The sequence below is a fragment of the Chinchilla lanigera genome, unplaced genomic scaffold, assembly GCF_000276665.1.
Source record: "Chinchilla lanigera isolate Chin_1 unplaced genomic scaffold, ChiLan1.0 scaffold00093, whole genome shotgun sequence".
NCBI classification, from domain to species: domain Eukaryota; kingdom Metazoa; phylum Chordata; class Mammalia; order Rodentia; family Chinchillidae; genus Chinchilla; species Chinchilla lanigera.
In genome coordinates, this window is record NW_004955494.1 from 6,997,082 (window position 1) to 7,016,605 (window position 19,524).

At 51.8% G+C, this 19,524-nt stretch overlaps 2 protein-coding genes across 2 annotated transcripts in view; both read left to right on the forward strand.

Annotated features, from left to right (window-relative positions):
- The first annotated feature begins 624 nt into the window (after nt 1–624).
- Nucleotides 625–12,874, forward strand: Fam180a (family with sequence similarity 180, member A). Its single transcript, XM_005405471.2, has 3 exons — nt 625–1,063; nt 9,318–9,418; nt 11,120–12,874. The coding sequence occupies exons 1-3, from the start codon at nt 988–990 to the stop codon at nt 11,510–11,512; spliced, it is 570 nt and encodes a 189-aa protein (XP_005405528.1). The 5' UTR covers nt 625–987; the 3' UTR covers nt 11,513–12,874.
- A 3,621-nt stretch (nt 12,875–16,495) lies between these two features.
- The window catches only part of Slc13a4 (solute carrier family 13 (sodium/sulfate symporter), member 4), a 44,191-nt gene continuing 41,162 nt past the window's right edge, over nt 16,496–19,524 (forward strand). The window contains exon 1 of the mRNA XM_005405472.2: nt 16,496–17,269. Within this exon, the coding sequence (XP_005405529.1) occupies nt 17,171–17,269 (99 nt within the window). The 5' untranslated portion in view covers nt 16,496–17,170. The remainder of the gene's footprint in view (nt 17,270–19,524) is intronic.

The following is a 19,524-nucleotide window of genomic DNA, read 5'->3' on the forward strand; positions in this document are numbered from 1 at the left end:
GCCGGCCTGAGTCCTGAAGCTGAGGCTTCCTGTCCCATTGTGCAGTCTCATCCACACACATGGGTACCATCGAGCTGCCATCTCTCACATGGCCCTCACCAAGCAGAGCAGGAGCTGACTCGATGCTCTTGGATTTTCAGAAAGGTGAGCTAAATAAACCTCTTTTCTTACAAATTACCCAGACTCGGGCATCTTGGTATAGCAACAGGAAACAGCTTCCTATGAGCATCATGAATGTGAAGGGAGGGTAGACCCTGGGCTCCCAAGTGGCCCTGAACAGGTTCACGCAGACCACACTTACAGCCCAGTCACGCCTCTATTTCTGCTTCCTCACACTGTCAGCATCTCACCTGCCCAGAGCCTGGGGATGGATCAGGGCCCCAGATCCCTGGGTCCAGCTCCAGGAAAGGGTGACAGTGACACCCAGCCCAGGTGCTACACGGATTATACTGTCCTGATGGCGACTCTGGGCGGCAGCAGTGTCCCCGTCCGCCAGGCAAGCTCCCAGCTCTTCCTGCCGCCCTTGCTGCTGGCTCTGATGCAGTACGTGTGGACGGGGAGGGCCGCCAGCTCTTCCCCGGGCTCTCTAACAAGTTCCGCGGGTCTGTTTGTTAAAGAAAAATTCCAGTGGGCGCATCCAACACATGGAACTCAAGTACAGAAATTATATTTATCCACCCCACTGCCAAGGCGATCACATGCCCTGTGAATCACTCCAGATGTGCTCAAAAACAGAGCCTCTGTGTGGACGCTCCAGCCCCCAACCCCAGGGAGAGTCGGATTAAGAAGGTGCAGGCGCCGTCCCACCCAGGAGGTGGCCGTCTGCTCCACCCCGCTGAGGCACAGCGAGGACATCACCGCCGAGCTTCTGGAAAAGGCGGGTAGTAAGAACACTGCCTCCTCTCTGGGACTAACTCAGGAGCCCACCTGTAGCGACTGGGTTCTCCCTGGGTGTGAGGTCGAGTTTTCACCTCTTTGGAGGAAGACATGTGTTGGAAGACGTTGCTGCTTCTGCTGTTGTATTACAATGCTCAGGCGACCGTCTCCCACAGGTGGAGCAGAGGTGAGTTGCTTTTTATTCGTTCACTCACTTGATGCTCTCTTGTCTTAAATGAAATTTGGAACTTAGAGGCGAGGAAAGGAAATCGGAAGCCTCCTTTGATCTCCTCTCTGCCAATCTCTCTGTTTCTTGGGGGGTTCCACCCTGGTTAGCCGACGGAAGGGACAAAGTCAAAGCGCTGACTGGGGAAGCAGGTCAGGGCAGAGCCCTTGAAGGGCACCCCCTTCTGGTGTGCCAAAAAAAACCCTTCTTGCTTCAGAAAGTAGGCACAGCTACCTCCGGCTCCTCACCAGCCGCTGTGGCTGGGGGAACCTTCTGCAGAGCAGGCCCCGACGCCTGTGACCCAAACGACAGGATGATAGGCGCTGGGATGCAGGAGCCCTTGTGCCCCGGGGCACCAGGGTGAGGGGCTCTCAGCCTGGGAGGGAGGAGGAAGCGCTGCGTGCTCCCCCCTTTCAGGAGCAGATGCACCTTTTCAGCCAGGTGGAGCTGGCCCAGGGGCCGCTCTCGGTGGTTGCCCTGCCACACCCAGCAGCCCCTGCCCAGTCACCTTGGGGAGAAAGGAGCCTGCAAAGGCTTTCCTCATGTAGCTGGTATCCTCTGCATTGCCAGTTTCCCCTCCCTTGGACGTGGTTGCTCAGAGCCAGGATGGCATCTTTCCCATCGGGCCCTGGGACTGGCACTGCACGGCAGCCACTGGCAGCTCCTTGAGCCAATTCGGGTCCATTACTGGTAGGAAATGCGGGACCAGAGTGCTGCCCACTGCGCTCGGATCTGACCTGAACTCCTTCCTCCGCCCCGAGCTGGCTGAGTTCACGTCCCGGAAGATCAGTGCTCCCTCAAGGCAGCCAGGGAGGTGACTCTAGAGAGCCAGATCGGGTGACGGTGACGTGGTGGCTGCATGGGACACAGCCCTGCTCTGCAAGGCCAGAGTCAGGGGAGGAAGCAGCAGCTCAGAGAAGGATCTGAAGCGGGTGGAGGGTGACAAAGCTGGGCGCTCATTTGGGGCTTTATTTCCTCGTGCTTGCGCCTGATATTAGGGATTTGCCAGTCCTCCGACGTGAGCCAGGAAACGACTACTGCCCAGAAGAAAATAACACAGCCTTTTCCTTTTCTGCTTGTAGCAACCCTGAGTTCACTCCCCGCACACGCGCGCACACACCTGTACACACGTGATGTGCGCACACTTCAGGGCACACTTGCAGCCAACAGATCCTGCAGCTGGCTTCTGTCACTTACCCTCTGTCACCTGGGGCACTAACTTCCCCCCTTGAAAGGATAACACCTACTCTTCCTGACACAAAGCAGAAAGATAACTTGCACCATGGCTCGTGAAAACTCTGGCCACTTCAGGAGGCCCTGCAAGGGGCGCCAAAAGAAGTTTTGCCCCTAATTAACCGACTGCGTGACGCATTCTCTCTAACCTCCCTGCATTTTAGTTCACTAACTGTAACAGGCAAAGGAGGCAAAACTTAGGCTGCGGTGTTGTGAGGGTCCTATTCAGATGTAAACGACACGCTTTGTAAATGAGGAAGCACTGTACGAATGTTAGCTATTACCTGTCAGGTTTTTTTTAATAAGTGAAAACTTTCCACTAAAGAAAGTTCGAGGCCCTCAGCAGGGTTTGGTAGCAACACCCCGAAGCAATTACTCTGGCTGGGCCCCGCTTCTAGGGAAGGTCTGTTCCCAGCACAGCCAGGACCTTCACAAGGGAGGTGAGGACTGGCGCCCAGCGCAGCTGACATCAGGGCGTTAGGGGGCAGTGGGGCAGGAGCTCGAGACTCGCAGTCCAAGGTCCAGGTCAACGCAGACAAATGCTGTGGAGTTCCTCCAGCTCCCACCCAAAGCCTTCTGCATGCTTAATGTTGTTCATATTAACTTTTTTCTATCATAGGAACACACAACCCTTGTCATTGCTTAAGATGGAATTAAGGGACACACCCAAATAAATAACAGTTTACCCGCATGTACTATTCCTTTCACCTTCCTCCTCACCCATCCCAGCTGCAGCTCCGATTTTGATGAATTCCCTCTGGAAGCAGTGGGAGGCCCCCTGTCCTATCAGGTCTTCCTGGTCCATCCCCAGCTCAGGCTCTCGAGTACAGACCTGGGGCAATAAACTCAAGGGGGAACACACAGCTGGCAGCACACCCTCTTCCTGCCCTTCCCCAGCCTCTCCCAGAGAGGCGCTCTCTAGGATTGTGTCCTGGGAGGGAGTTTCCATGCCAGGGTCCAGGGTTGCCCAGTCCAGCCCCCAGGGCTTGATTCTGACCAAATGACTCACCTGCGGTTAGTGTGGCCACCCTGGGGATGCTGGATTCACACACACAGGCGCGCGCGTGCGTGCGCACGCGCACATACACACACACACACACACACACACACACACACACGGCCCATGTCCTTTCATGTCCCAGGTCCTGCCGGAGCAACACTGGAGCAAGGAGGAACCAACAGACTTTTCACAAATAGGCAAATATGGGGTCCGGGATGTGGCTAGCACACTAGAGGCCCTGCACTGAATCTCTCAGTATTATGGGAGAAAGAAGGAAAGGAAGAGGGGAGGGAGGCCGGGAGGGAAAAGGAAAAACAGAGAGAGAGGGAGAGACGGGGCGGGAGGACAGGTTGGAAACCTGTACTTATGAATAGAAGCATTCACATTGTTAAAAACACACAGCACAGCTCTGGCAAGGCAGGTCCGTCGGGCAGGCCGCCCTCCGTGCTCTGCTGCTCGTGGATGCTGCCAGCTCCATGTGCATCCCAGAGTCGAGGGCGCCCCGGTGGTGAGCGCTCGGAGGGCCAGGTTGGTGCCCAGCAGCAGCAGCCGAGGGCCCCAGGCAGAGCCACCCGTGTCCTCCACACGGCTCCAGGAGGCGGCACTGTTGTGGCCATTACCAGTGAGGGGACAGGAGGGTGGACGAGAAGGGGTGACCGTGTTGCTGACACTGTCTCGCTGCCCCCACTCCTCCTCCGCCATCCCCCAGGTGACACTGCACCTCTCAGAGGCTCTCCTGAGGCCCCAGCACATGGGCCAACACCCTGGCTCCCTCCGACAGCCCCAGGTTTCCCACAGGCGGGCCCAGGAGCCAAAAGGCGAATAACAGCAGTAGAACCTAACACACGACGTTCCACAGGGGAGCCGTGTCCCGCCCACGCCCATGGTGTCTCCACTATGACCCACTAAACATAGTCCAGCTTGTGCTGTGCAGGATCTGCAGTCTGAATCCTTCCCAACCAGCTCTAGGGCTCAAGTGCTTCATGCACAGCGAAAACCAGGAGCCTTAGTGTTGTTATAAGGAGCGGAATGTACAAAGGTGAGGAGGAAGAGGAAGACTTTTAACCCAGCTCAGAGGTTGAAAAGCCCCAGAGAAGGTCAGACCACAGCCCAAGGTTGGCCGCTAGACTTGGGGCACCTCCTAGTTGCACATCAAGGCCAGAGACTCTATAGGAATAAAGCATAGCAGAGAGCAACCGCCTTCACTGAGATAAATTAAAAATCACTCCTTCCAGGCTAGGGCAGGAACTCCTGAGAGATAAGGGAAGGATGTGGTGGAGATAGAATCAATATGTGGTTTCTGATCATTAGCCAGGATCCGGAACTGCAAATAACCTCTAGAACCACCCTGTTAAAGAGGAAGACTTTTGTAAAGTACTCTGATTGAAAAGAATCAAGTTTGGTAACAGGGGTCGATAATGCGTTGCTATGAGATTGTTTATTCAAGCAACAAACAGTCCTGGGCATGGCACTGGGAATATAGCAATGAATAAAACAGACAAAATCCCGGACTCACATGGAAGGGAGACAGAAAATGAACATACATACAAGTATGTGATTTTTAGATGTCGGGAAAGTAGGAACAATGGTTAGTGAGTAAAGAGGGTTATAATTTTAAACACAGTGTTCATGAAAAGCTTCATTGGGAAAGTAACAAAAGACCTAAGAGGTGATGGGACACATCATGCAGTCTCTGTTCTGGTAGAGGAACAGCTATGCAAAGGCCCTGTGGCAGAAGCTTACCTGGTGTGCTCAGAAGCAGTGAGGTTCCTTTGTGGCCAGGGAGGTATGAGCCAAAGAAGGGTAGGAGCTGAGCACAGAGAGGAAGAAGAAAGTCAAATCATGGAGCACCTGTAGCTGCCTGCAGCTCTTCAGCTCATGCTCTAAGAGAGGTGAAAAAGCAGAGGGGCTGGGGACAGAGGAGCAGCACTGTCAGGCTGCACAGATTCACTCCAGTTGCTGTGTTAAGGATGTGGTCGGGCAGGGGCCCAGCACAGGCTCCGAGACACCACTAGGGAAATGCTCGAGCCAGGACAAGAGGCTGGCTGGAGTGTAGTAAGCAGTGGCCAGGCACCTGATCAGTGGCCGAGGTTCAGACAGCAGGATCTGCTCCTATAAGGGAGTGGGGTGTGAAAAGACAGAGAAAGTCAGAGATGATAGCTGGGCATCTGAGAGAGAGGGGAAGGCTGGGGAATCCAGGGGCTGTGTGTGTGTGTGTGTGTGTGTGTGTGTGTGTGTGTGTGTGTGTGTGTATTGGGAATGGAGGTAAGAAGAAACAGCTATCACAAGTCAGAAGGGGAGCTTCCATTAGGAAGTCAGACATGGTCTGGAAATGCCAAGCTGAAGGCACCGAGACTGCAGCCAGCGGGCTGCGACACGGGACAGGCAGCCAGGGAGCGGGCATTGTTCATTGTGGTGAAGATGAGCAATGTCTTTTCATGCTGTTGTGAAAGACCCCGCTGAGAGGAGGAAGCTAAGATTCGGAAATGACAGTTTGGATTGCAGAGGCGCCGTCTTTACAGGGACTTCTCACACTGGAGGAAAGCATGGGTCTAAGTAGCCTGAGAGCAGAGGGTCGTGTGTGTGAGCAGGAGCCAGGCCGCCGTTCACAGGGAGGGGAAGGTGCGCAGCAGTCATCTGAGAAGGCAGGAGGTGGAGAGAAGCCGGACAGGGTGATGGGCAGGCAGCATTTAAGGGTCCCGCTGAGCCAGGGTGTAATCTGCCCTACTCGGGAGGCTGAGACTAGGAGGATTGAAAGTTCAAGCCCAGCACTTAGAGATTCCGCCCCAAAATAAAAAAACAAAAAGGTATAAGGATGTAGTTCAGTGGTAGGGCACTTGTCTAGCATGTATGAGGTTCCAGGTTGAACCCCCAGCACCACCACCACCAAAAGGAACCCCATCGGGTGAGTGACTGTGCTGCGCTGCTCTCCTCCTGCCATATGCGTGCAGGTGTGCAACAGGTAGGTAGGCCAGGTGTGCAACAGGTAGGGCCAGGCTGTGCTCTTGCCCAGTATATCCAAAGGAATAAGAAGGGAGCAAAGAGTTGGGATCTATGCAAGACCTAAGGGTGGTTGCAGTTTGACCTTGTACATCACATAGTCATAAATCAACATTAGAGATTTAAAACATACATTTTTTATATAAGCACATGTTCTACACCAAAAGTATCCATTTATTCATAGTGAACTACACTGACCCTTCCACGGTTACCCAGAGCTGCAGAACAGCCAGCCTGTGGACCGACATCCATCCCTATGAGAAGATAGCATTGTTCAGCCTCAGTGAAATGGGGCTTTGAAGTCTGGGAGAGCTGGGTCTTAATCCCAGTCCTATCTCAAACAAATAGGGAGGCGGGGGCAGGTTCCACACACTCCAGTTTTCTCTAGCTGTAACTTGGGAAGTTAATACTCACCTTTTAAGGTACATGTGGGCAGCGCAAAGCCTGCTGGCTGGCACATATTGGGTGCCCCCCAGTTCTTATTGTCTCTGAGCCCCACATTGGGACAGGTCGGTCTGAGGCCCAGTGGTGTCTCTCCACTGCAGGCCTGGACAGGACGTGGGGGTAACCATGAACGCTGTGCCTCTGGACCCGGCCACATGCCCGACCTTCAGCAAATGAACCTCTTCTGCGTTGATCAACCCACTGCGTCAGAGATGCTGTCTGACTGGGAGTGAGGAAGGAAGGAGCCTCAGTGGCCCTCCCCGAGCCTAGCCTGTGCAGCAGACGGTTGATCACGCAGGGAGCCAAGTGATCCCGGGCGTCCCCAGGACAGGCACACTGCAGCCCTCATAGATACATCCACGGGCTGAAGAAATGCCTGAGGGGTGGGCGGGGTGTGATGCGGGAAATCAGGCGAATCTCCCAGCAGCCCTCTTGGCTGAGGCTCCATGGACCCTGGCATACAGCTGTGCCTCCTTGCCAGGGTCTGTCTCCTCTCTGGGCCCTCCTCGCCCTTCCATCTGAGGGAGGTGCCCTCGCCACTGGGCATCCAGGAGGCCCTCTCAGGGCTCCCTCCTCGTGAAGCCTGACCAGGGAGCTGAACTTGCCAGGGCCTCCATAAATTCAGGAATGGGACGAGAAGGAAAGGGTAGAGGCTCCTGGGGAGACGGGGCTGTTCTTCTAGTGAGGGAAGAGCAAGTCTAGCTCCAAGCTTTGCCTGTCTACAGCTCGGAGTTAGGCAGTCTTTGCTTCGGCCACTGGCGTTTCTGACAGGAGCCAGCCTTCACCACTGCGGATGGGAACGTCTGGGAGTGACCAGACATTTACCTCCCAGCATCTCCAGGGAAGGGGAAGGCATTCGTCCTGGCAGCTGCTGAGCCTCTGAGACGGGGCGGGGAGGAAGTGGAGGAGACAGACAGGGAAGAAAGTCGTGCTCAAATCCTATCCTGAGAAGGGGTCTCTGCCCCTATCATGGTGGAAAAGAAAGGCACAGAAACAGCTCACGCCTTGACCTAAGACCGGCCATCCTGGTTTGCTGTCCTACCAGGGAGCAGGCAGAGACAAAGCGGTCTCTGCTTGGTACTTACAGAAAACATCAAATCACACTCACCGGGCCCTGACGAGCTGAGTCTACAGAACCTCTGAGAGGGCCGTGTTTCAGCAGCACAATAGCAGCCAGCTCCTTCCGGAAATGGGAGATTGCTACAGGGAGCTTTTCAGGAAAGCGCCTTTGTAGTTGAAGATGCATCAATTTTTATCTCTTCTGATGGAAATCTTTGTAAACTGTTTTACACATTCCCTGCCCTCTTTAGCGTGACACATTGAACATAATCTGATCTTTTCTCCATGGCTCAAGGGCCCTGCGACCAGCAGGGCGTCATTATGGTCATAAAGACTTAACCTTGCCCAACACGAGGGCCTCAGACTCCTGTCACAGGCTGATTTTTACAGTTCCTCCCCTAGTTTGCTGGAAGATTATATTCAAAAGTCTTTTTGTTATTGTTCTTCATATATATATAAAGATATATATATATATATATATATAGGGACTCATTATATAGCCCAGGCTGGCCTTGAACTTGCTGCAATCCTCCTGCCTCAGCCTCCTAAGTGCTGGGATGACAGGCATGCGCCACCATGCCTGGCTCATAATCAAAAGTCTTGAAGAAACTGCCCTTGTTTTATCAGTCGGCAGCCCTCTAGCCCATCACTTCTGCGCAGGGCCTGCTTCTCAGAGCGGCTGTGCAGGTGGAAAGGGCTATTCGCCCCTAGCCCAGTATGATCCTGAAGAGCTGAGTGCTACCGTGATCACCCCCGCACTCTGGAAGGGCCTGTCCTCTCCCTCCCTTGTCAGGGCCTTGCTCGTGCTCCGCTGTGTTCCTCTGGCAGTCCATCCGTCTTCCTCCAGCTGCCGCTTGCAGATGCAGCCACTATGGAGCAGCATGGTCTATCCGGCTGCTGGCTTCACACCAGCACAAGTCCACATCAGCCCGGCCTGGGGGCAGCTGGGAGCTGGCCACAGGTTCCCTACAGCCAAGAGGCAGGCTTGGGGCAGCTTTCTTCCTTTATTTTGTCACTGTGTTCAGACTCTTGGGAGCTCTGATTCCAGTGGGTACAGCAAGCAGAACTCTGATCCCCTAATTAAATTATAAACCAGCACTGCATAGCGATGAAACAGTGTTCGGTTTGGCGATATTACTAGGCGACAGTATTTTTAAGAAATCACTTGTTGAACTGGGAGATTTCTGTGTGCTTTCTCACTTCTGTTCTGCTTTCTCTTGCTTTGTTTTAGTATAAATTCTCTAGCACAGACATGTCCCCAGGCATATCAGTTTTTCAAAACTTTTTCCAATGGTTCTGACGAGCAACAGGGTTTGAAGCTACTGGTCTGACATGGTCCAGGGACTTGCTGGGCGGTCTGTGCCCTACACCTGCAAGCTGTCGGCTCTCTTTGAAGGTGAATGGCTTTGCTCAAGGTTAAGGGCAGTGAGGCAGCCAAGCGCGCACACAGCAGCCCAGCTCCCTCTGGTTTTCTTCCAGCCATACTCTTCCCCGCTGCCCACCGGCCAAAGAGGTCCTCCTCCGTGCCGCTGAACCCTGTCCTGCAGACCTCCTTGGAGGAAGTGGAGCTACTCTATGAGGTAGGGGAAGGCAAGCGGTCCACCCGGCTCATCCAGGTAACCCGCACCTCCTCTTTTGGAGGAGACTGCCCAAGACTCCAGGCATGACTGGCCTGAACCTCAGCAAGGAAAGGCCTAGATGAACCATGGAGGTCTTGGACCCCTGTCCATCTTAAGCTGGGCACTTCTGGTGCCTCCCCTCCTCTCCCGGACAGCAGTGGGGATGACAGCCTTGTGAGTTCAATTCAGGATAATGAGACAGATTGGACTCAGGGTGCCACTGCCCACACCCAGGCACCCAAGGGTGGCCCTTACACAACAGAAGGCCTCAAGGACTGGGGCGCATCATTAGATCTGTGTGTGGCACATCTCTAAGGTCCTGCTGCCATGCCAGCAAGGTTGCCTCCTGACCTGCTAGCCCATCTAGGAGCCACCCTATAGACTACGCTACCACTACCCCTCCTCCATACCAGAGGCCAAGTCCCCACGGCTACCACTACCCCTCCTCCATACCAGAGGCCAAGTCCCCACGGCTGCCTGGTTGGGGCCAGCAGGACAGCCCCAGGCTCAAGATCTGAGCTTTACTCCACCAGCCTTGTGACCTCACGTGAGTCCCTGGGCCTGACCCTTGACTGCTGACCTAAGAGTTCAGCTCTGGTTCCCCAAACTGCCCTCCAACTTTGACAATCTCTGGCTCCACACACTAGAACCGTCTGGTTAAGAAAGACACGGCCCACGTGGCCACATAGCTGGCCCGGGGCAGAGACACAAAGCCCTGCCTTGGGGAGCAGACTGGTAAATGCATAGCATTAGCCCCGCCTTGAACCTGGAAGTCATAGAACAGATCCGTTGTTTAGAAAGACATCAGACAGTGTTAGGCAGCAGGTCAGGAGGAAGAAAACTTGGGACCTGAAATCATTCCGTCTCTGTATGATACGCCTCCTGCTGTGAGCCTGGCTGTGGACAGCAAGGCAGATAACAGACTCAGCCCTTACACTACAAGCCACAGAACAGTGAAGACAAATCCGACTCCCACTACATCCCTAATGCGAGGCGCTACATTCCTCAAAGTCCCACTTTCTGCTGTAAAAGTATCTGAAATAGCCAGGCTTATGGTACACATCTGAAATCCCAAAACTCTGAGAGGCTGAGGTAGGAGGATTCCAAGTTTGAGCCTGGCATGGGTAACTTAGTGACTTAGCAAGACCCTATCTCAACCTAAAAAATAAAAAAGGGATATAACTCAGTGTGAAAGCTCTAGGTTCAACCTCCAGCCCCGCCCACAGAAAAATCTGTCTATCAGTTTATGCTTTAGAAGATCTTTAGTGGGTGAGAGGGAGAAGAGAAAAGATTGTTTTGGTTCACTGGAAACAATAACTGGTCACTTAAATCGTGGCTTTGTACCAGGCACTGTGTTAGATTTGTCCAGATTTGTCTTACAGAATGCTTATAATACACCCATGAAGTAAATCTTGTTAATAGTCTTATAGTTTACAGAAATAGTTTACAGAAAGAGGAAGGACCACCCAGAGAAGTTAGGTTAGTTGTCCACAACTAACTAGTGACACAGGAAGTGGGAGGATCAGAACTGGTACCCAGTTCTCTTTGATTCCAAGGCCCAGCCCCCTCCCTAAGCGACCGCGCGCGCGTGACAATGATGACCGCTGTGTGCTGGATGACACGCGGGATTCACATCTTTCCACATCCCGTGTTTCCCCCTAGCTCCTGCTGGCCGAGCTTGAGATCAGCCCTGACCTGAAGATCTCTGTCAAGGATGAGGAGCTGGCCTCCCTGCGGAAGGCCTCGAACTTCCGAACCATCTGCAACGACGTGATCCCCAAGCGCATCCCTGACATACGCCGGCTCAGCGCCAGCCTGGCCAGCCGCCCCGGCATCCTCAAGAAAGAAGACTTTGAGCGGACAGTGCTGACCCTGGCCTACACGGCCTACCGCACAGCCCTGTCCCAAGGGTACCAGAAGGATGTGTGGGCCCAGGCCCTTGTTAGCCTCTTCCAGGCGCTGAGGCACGACTTGATTCAATCCTCAAGACCCAGAGTGTCCCCTTCAGAGCTCGGCCGACACCAGGACCTCGAACCAGGAACCAGCACACAGTAATCCAGAAAGCTCATTCTCTCCTGCAAGTACAGAGACCACCAACAAAACACATAACAGAGCATCAGGATAAGAGGAGAATGTGCCATGGCCCACTACAGTGTGGCCTGGGCTGGGTTAAAGAGCTGTAGAGCTCATCCAGGATGTCTCCAGAGGCAGCACAGCTGGCCTGGGACACCCGGAAATCTAAGATTGCTGCAACATAAAGCAATCAACATACACCCGGGAGGGGACAGAGCTGGAGAAGATACCAATGGGTGTAATGTGGTGGGATAATGGGGAACAGATTTCTTGGATCCTAGGGCCCAGGGCACTGGGTTGAATATTTTCCCAAAGGCTCCATAGTAATATAAAAGAAGGCAGAGCTATGCCCCAATAAACACAGTGTTCACCAAAGACAAACCTGATTTTTCCAAAAGCCACCAGGAGAATCAGTTAGAAAATCAGTAGTTTTCCTGATCCGTGTGTCTGGACTCACCTTTTCTGAGCGCCATTCTCAGACAGAGGAGGAACAGGAAGGGTCACAGAAATGCCACCCCTGCCTCCTCACCTGGCCCTCTGAACGGAGACCCCAGTGAACACAAAGCGAGGCGACACTGGCACCCACGCCCACCAGCCCTAACTGAGCTTCATCAGCGTTAAGTGCCCCAAAAAGAAATGATCCTCAGGTGACAGAAGTTACCCTTTCAAATGCCAATATTTTCATTTTAGAAATATTGGCTTGATATCAATTTTAAATATATATGACACCAAATAAAAGCTTGAGACATTTTATACACAGAGAGAGAGAGAGAGAGAGAGAGAGAGAGAGAGAGAGAGAGAGAGAGAGAGAGCCAATCATTTGGACCACCTTGTATGAAAGAATCAGGTAAGATAATCTCTAAGATTCCTTCTGTCTATCAAATTTCTACAAACATTTAACAACTGTGAAACACTACATAGGAAAGCGTCTGGTCTGTGAGGTCGGCTGGATTTCTGGTACCAGCCTGGCTCTGCCAGTTGTGGGTCCCGTTCTGAGTTTTCTGTCACCTCCCCCTCTGTCACGTTAACAAGAGGTCATTTTTTCAGTGATTCATTACATGACATCCGATATTTCATTGTAATAACAAAGAGCTTTTCACTGTTACTAATTTGCCCTTCTAAGTTTGTTTTTCCTTAGACACCACTGCTTGAAAGGTAAGATAACTGGGCTTGTTATCATTCTGTGTTAAACAAGAGTTAATAGATGACAGAGTAAAATACCTGCTAAGGATTCCTCACCAGCACAGGCATCTTTCTCGCCTCTCTCCCTCAGTTTATCGCTGGGTCCTGGAGGTTAAAACTGCAAGAAATCTGATCTTTTTTTTTCTGATCTTTTTGAGACAGGGTCTCGCTATGGAGTTCAGACTGGCCTTCAGCTCACTTTGTAGCCTAGGCTGGTCTCGAACTCGCAACAATCCTCCTGCCTCAGCCTCCTGAGTGCTGGGATTACAGGCATGCGCCACCATGCCCAGCTCAAGAAATCCGATCTTCAGAGGTGTGGGATTCACTGAGTTCAATTTGATTCTGAAAAAGGTAGTTAGTAATTGTCATTTGATGAGGAGGACATCTCAAAATCTTTACACAAATGTGCTTCCCTGATCAGCACTAGCTACATGGTCATATGTAGATTCTGAGTATCTTTCTGTTTTTATACATCCTCAGATTTCTGTCTTCTGGTTGACTTTCTCTCTCTCTCTCTAGTGCATATTTGCCTCAGGTAGTGATTGCGTTCAGTTCAGGTGTTGGATACATATACACATCTCATCTTGATCATTTCTACTCCCCATCCCCAACTGCTCCCACCCCTTCTCTTTCTCTCTTCCTACACTGCGACACACAGCATCTTTCTGTTTCTTTTGTCCAGGACAAAGTCCGATGTGCAGGCAGGGTTAGGACTGCCCAGAGGAATTGGCCCTTCTAGCCAACCTTTGCTCTCATCTTTTGCTGGAGGTGGGGAGGGACCAACGACAGCCTCAGTCCCTACATACAGTGCAATGCCCAGACAGTCTTGCATCCCACCCTGGGACTGTACCCCATTAGAGTCTTCCTGTGCTCAGACTCACCCAGTGGAAAGACCCACCTGTGCATTCGTGCCTGACCTCACAGCAAGGAGGGCTGCTCCCAGGGGCAGGAGATCTGTGAATGAGAGGCTCATGCTCAGGACCACTGGTAACTTATTCACTCACAACAAAAATGAAAGGCATTTCACAGACACAGGTCAGGGCTTGAATTTGTATAGCAGTCAATGCCATAGCAAAAAACAGGAAGACATGACCTTTGGAAAGACAAATGAAGACCCCATTTTCAGTAACTAGATTATTAATTTCAGTCTAAACAGACTTTCTACCCACAGAGCTTTATAACAGTGACCTCATTGACATACAGAATCAAATATTATGCTTATCACCACTAGTCAAAAAAACTACCCTTTGCCCAGGGAACAGTAGAGAAGTAGACTGGATAGAAACAGACTCGCCCACTTCTCCCCCTCTGTGCCTCGCTCAGCCACGGTCACAGAGGGGCCATATCTCATCACATTGACTCAGATAATAACTTGGGGATGTGGCGTTTATAGTGGAAACTCATCTGTGACTCATGGAACCATCTCCGCCATTTCTACTGTGCTAGGAAATCTCAGCACAGGCTCTGGAAGCTGCCTATATAGTTGGCAGCCTTAATATCCCAGCTGTCATCCCCAATGTCACTCAAGAGACAATGACAAACATCGTTCGAGCTAAAACTGACTTCTCTCTCTCCTATCACCTTGAGTATAATGAAAAGAGAATCCCATAAGGCATATATCAGCGAAAAGGTATTTTTTTCAGGTAAACTGGTCCGGAACTAAATGTCTATTAAATGGCTTCACATGGCAATTTCCTAACTCATTTTAATGTCTTACATGTCTTTTTTAAAAAAAAAAAAAAAAAAGAGAAATGACAAAATTTGCCATCTTAACCATATGAGCAAACAGTACAGTAGTGTAAACTATATTCACATTGTGGCTTGTTTGTCTGCGGGGCTAGGGACACATGCAGGGCCTCTGCATGCTAGGCGAGTGCTCTATCATGGAGTTGTGCCCCCAGCCACACACACTAGAGAGCTTCATCTCAAAAATCTGAAGCTCTATATATTCATTCAATAATTTTCCCTTATCCTTTCCCCCAACACTTGAGTCTTTTTTTGTTTGTTTGTTTTTCTTCCTGTACCAGGAATCGAACTCACTACCTTGCACTTGCCAGGCAAGAGCTGTGCCGCTGAACTAAATCCCCAGCCACACCCCCAACACTTGGCAACCGATCACCCTAGTTTTTGTTCTTAAGAATGTGACCACTTTCCCTGTCTCACACAAGTAGGGTCTGTCTTCCGTTTCTTGAACATTGGATTTTGGAAAGTGTTTTCTTTGCCTGAAAAATGGATAGTCTTAAAAGAGAACTACTAGTCTTACTGTGTCACTTGCCTTACCTAACCTTATTCACAAATATTCACCTATGAATAATAAAAATACCACAATCAAGTTGCTAAACTCACTGGAATCTTTGTTATTCTCAGATTATCTCACCAAGGAATTTAAGTGGTTCCTAGGTTGAATAGTGGATGTTGATTTCTATTTTTGTTTTTAGTCTCTCTGTTTGCAACTAAAATATCACCCATGAGGTCTTGTTCATTCTGAATTTAAAACCCATTATAAAAATGAGGCCGGCTGGGGGTGGTGGCGCATGCCTGTAATCCCAGCACTAGGGGGGCTGAGGCAGGAGGATCGCTGTGAGTTCGAGACCAACCTGAGCTACAAAGTGAGCTCAAGGCCAGCCTGAGCTGCATAGTGAGACCCTGTCTCAAGAAGCCAAAAAAACAAAAACAAAAATGAGGCCCTAATGTAGTAAATACAACAATCAGTCTTTAAGATGCATGCAAAGATATGAGTTATCAAAGCTGGCATTATATTGGCCAAGTAACTGCCAAGATCCAGGACTGGTTTCTTGGGCCACTTTCCTGGTTGCCTCACGTTTGGCCTGGGGATCATTTCCAACAGCGCTTGCTGCACACCTTAGAAAGTGCCAGTCCTTGAATTCTGTGCATCAAGAGGAGAAAATGGATCTCATAAGCTCTGCCTCTGCTCAGCAGCTCCCAGGTCAAGGTAATGCTGCCAAAACCACCACTTAAAGAAGACTGGAAGGGTTTTTCTTTTCTTTTCTTTTCCTCACCATCCCCAAACCCCAAGCCCTCCCCTAGAAGAAAGGCTGATCTATGAAGACCAGAAATTCCAATCTGCTGCTCCTGAGCCATTTTCCCTGGACTTGTCAACTTCTCACATCCCCAGCACCTCCTTCTGCACGCCAGCCAAAGGAGCCCTTGGAAAGGAGCATTTGAGTGCCTGTCCGGCCAGAAAGACCACCGGCACCAGCGTCGGAGGACCTCTGGAGCAAGAGGCGTCTAGACCTGTTCAGAGAGTCAGCTGCTCTTCTCCCTTTCCCCCAATCCCAGAGTGCTTCTTACAGTCTCACACTTATAGCTAAGACCCTTGTATTCCCTCACTGTGGAGGAAACAATGTTGGCCAGCGGGGAAGTCCGAAAGCTTAACACAGTACACTCTGGAACATCAGTAGTACATTGTCCCTCTGGCCCAGGATCTGTCACCTTCCAGATGACCAGGTCAGCAAGGGGCCCCTCCGGGGAGAGATCTGTGCCCTAGCTTAGAAACACCAAAGCAGTGCTTGGGGAACTGGGATTATGTTTACAACAATGATCATCACTCCAGCCCCTAGGATGTCTGAGAAATGGAAAAATAAGCATTGCAAGCTGCCTAGATCCTGCACAATCAGCAGGCCCCTGCTGTGACCAATCAAGAGCTGCCTTTGAAAGAGATACTGAGTCATTCTTTTCGACTTGCTGATTGGCTTTGAGGCGTGGGTGTGGCTACTGCCTCTGTCCGGGCCTCCCATTGGTAGATTAAAGTTAAAGGTGGACCTCCCGCAAGTTTTTGTCCTGTGATAATCAGGAATGTCTTGGGAATTTTTTTTTCTTTCCTCCTCGCTTTGGAGGCCCAGGCTCAAGGCAAATTAGAAGTAGGAAACCAATTTGAAGGAAAGAAATTTGAAAGGAGGTAGGGTGACAGGGCCTGGGACAGAGCAGCAAACCCGTGTGAGGGGCTCCCAGGCACCGGTTTTGGGGGAAGGGGCTCCCAGATTTTTACACTAGGGAGCCAGGCAGGAGATGGAACAGATCCTCCCCGCTGTGGGCCATCCAAGGGAGGGAAAAATGATGGCCAGCATGCTATGCTCTTAGTATTTTTTTAATATTAAATGATTCTCCAAGGCCACGCAGAAGCAGCAAAAGCGTGGTTTTAATTGTTCAGGAAGGCTTTTGCCCACAGGGAGCATGAAGATCCTCTCTTGCTAACCAAGCCAAGAGGAGCCCACTATGCCCTGGGTACCACCCTTTCCCAGTTGCTTTCTGCTGCTCATCAGCCCCACCTAGGAGGAAGGCCAGGAGCCCACCTCTTGTGGAAACGGGGGTGTAACAGCCCTCCTCTTCTGCCCCGCAAGACCAGAGAGGGCTCTGGCAGCCCAGCTTAAGAAGTCTTCCTGGCCGGACAGCAGCGTAGGGAAGAACCAGCCAGGCAGGAGCGCAGGTAGGGCCGCCATGGGCTTCCTGCAGGGCCTCCTCCGGGCCAGGAAGCTGCTGCTGGTCATCTGCGTCCCCCTGCTGCTGCTGCCTCTGCCCATCCTGCACCCGAGCAGTGTAAGTACCTGGTCTTGGGGCAGGGCACACCAGGGAGGGCACAGGGGGAATGGGGATCTGCGGCAGCGCCCCAAGATGGGTTATTGTGCATTTGAATAGATGAACTTTTTTGAGGGGGGCAAAATACCTTCCCGAAACCCCTCCCTCTTACTGCCAGTCCCCAACCCTGTGGGCGCAGACAGGCATCAGGACAGAGAGGGAGCTTCGGCTGAAATCACTGACAGGTGTGCACAGAGCACAGCGCGGGCACAGCCACCCGTAAGAAGGACGCCCTGGGACACCATGTAAAAGACCTTCTTTGCTACACACACAGGGAGGGCTGTGACACTGTGGGCCAGGACGGGGCCGGAGGGCATTGTGGAGCATTGTGGGCACTGTGGCCGGTGGTCGGTCGTGGCGGGCGCTGATAACCCGACGCTGAAAATCTGCATCCTTGAGGCTCCCAGTGAACCGCAGGGCAGGAAAGCTGAAGGCAGAAACAGAGCTTGGCGTGTTGCTGTGGCTCTGCGTGGGTGGCCCTGTGGTTATCTGCATCCTCTGTGTTTCCTTCTCTGCACCTCTGACAATTGGAAAAAGACAAGATAGAAAAATGAGGCAGGCAGGTACAGCAATGGGTACCTGTAGTCTCAGCTACTTGGGAGGCTGAGACAGGAGGACTGCAAATTCCATTTAGCAAGACTGTGCCTCAAAATAAAAGAAATAAAAATGGCTCACGATGCAGCTCTGTGGTAGTTTGCCCTTGGGGTTGATCTAAAACAGAGAAAGAAAAAAAGAAAGAAATGTGGCCCCAAACTCGGGACCGTGACCTAATGTTTAACGGGGATCGTGTGAGCAGGTAGCGGTGCCCGGGCTCTGTGATTGGTTGTTTCTGGGACCCATAGTTCACCTCCGTTCCCTTCCTCTCTGTTCACCTCTGGCTGCCCCCAGCTGGCGCTACCCTTGAGATGTAGGAAAAATAAGCCACAGCAGGGGAATTCTGGTAGTGGGAGGGGAAGAGCGCCTTCCACTCGCTCCTTGATTCACTTGGAACCAAAATTAAATTAAAAAGTTAAATAGAGAGGATTGGGGTCATTCTTACAGACAAGCTGGCTTACGTCTTTAGTAACAGAAATAACCTAGAGTGCTGGGGAAATGCAGTGAGCCCTGGGTGGGGATCAGCAGGTGACGACTCTCTGGGGCTGCCCACTGGTCAGCGTCTGTGTTGTCCAGATGAGCCCTTTTTGTCCCATTTTTATGGTGCTTTTAACTCAGTGTCAGCTGGGTCTAAAGGAATCAAGAGACAAGCACCCTTCTTCCCCACAGCAGTTTTAGGAAGCCCGTCTCTTCTTTAAGGCAGTGTGCACACACTGCAAGCACAGGCGGGGCACACAACACTAGCCATGCCTTTCCCAGCCTTCACCCCAGTGTCAGACTTTTCCATTCTGACGCGGAACCCCCAGAACGCCTGGCATGGGGAGCAGTGGCTGAGTACTTGGGCAGGAGCTCCTGGCCAGGAGTCCTGCTGGTCCTCAGGATGCCAAGCCACCGCTGCCTTCTGAGAGGTGCCGATGTCTCCCCAGACCTGCTTGTCATATCACAGATGCGGGGGGTGGGGGAGTGTAGCTCAGTGGTACAGGGCTCAGCTAGCATTCGCAAGGCTGTGTTTCAGTCCCAAATGAAAACGGAAGTGGCTGCAAGAAGAGGCATCCATCACCAAGCCCCTCTTCAGGGTCCCCAGTGGGATAAACGTTGCCTCCAGCCTCCTAAGCTAAATTTTACAAAGGGCAAACGAGCAGATGTCAAGCTCCTGGTGAGCGGTCACTGGTGGTGGAGCACAGCGATAGCCTGAGATAGTCTCAAGGTAGCAGCACCCTCCACAGGGGCCTCCCCTTTTTGAACTGTCTCCGTGTTTTGAACAATAGCAAAAAAATAAAATAAAATAAAATAAAAACTGGCCCTTAGCTTTCCCTGAATACCTACCAACTCCCGAGTTCCTGATGAGCAGTGCCGTGGGGTTTCCAGAATATTCCTCCCAGTAAGAGAAGGGAGACCCCAGAGGCCTAAAACAGAGCCCTGCAGCATCTTGGGGCTGAATCCAGGCTTGTGAAGTGCCTGCCGGGAAGACCAAGAGGGGCCGGAAGGAGGTTGATATGATTTGCTGGCGGAAGGAGGCACACGGACTTCCTCCAGGACCTTCCCCAATTCCTAAAGATCTTTCCCAGTGAGCAGTTTATTCAGCCTACCCCAGATCTCCTAGTTCAGCCCCAACTGGCGCA

Excerpts from the sequence above, each read along its gene's own strand:
- Fam180a (XM_005405471.2), top strand. The coding sequence starts at position 988 with ATGTGTTGGAAGACGTTGCTGCTTCTGCTGTTGTATTACAATGCTCAG. Across the intron at positions 1,064-9,317 it reads CTCCCACAGGTGGAGCAGAG|CCATACTCTTCCCCGCTGCC; the intron begins GTGAGTTGCTTT and ends GTTTTCTTCCAG. Across the intron at positions 9,419-11,119 it reads AAGTGGAGCTACTCTATGAG|CTCCTGCTGGCCGAGCTTGA; the intron begins GTAGGGGAAGGC and ends GTTTCCCCCTAG.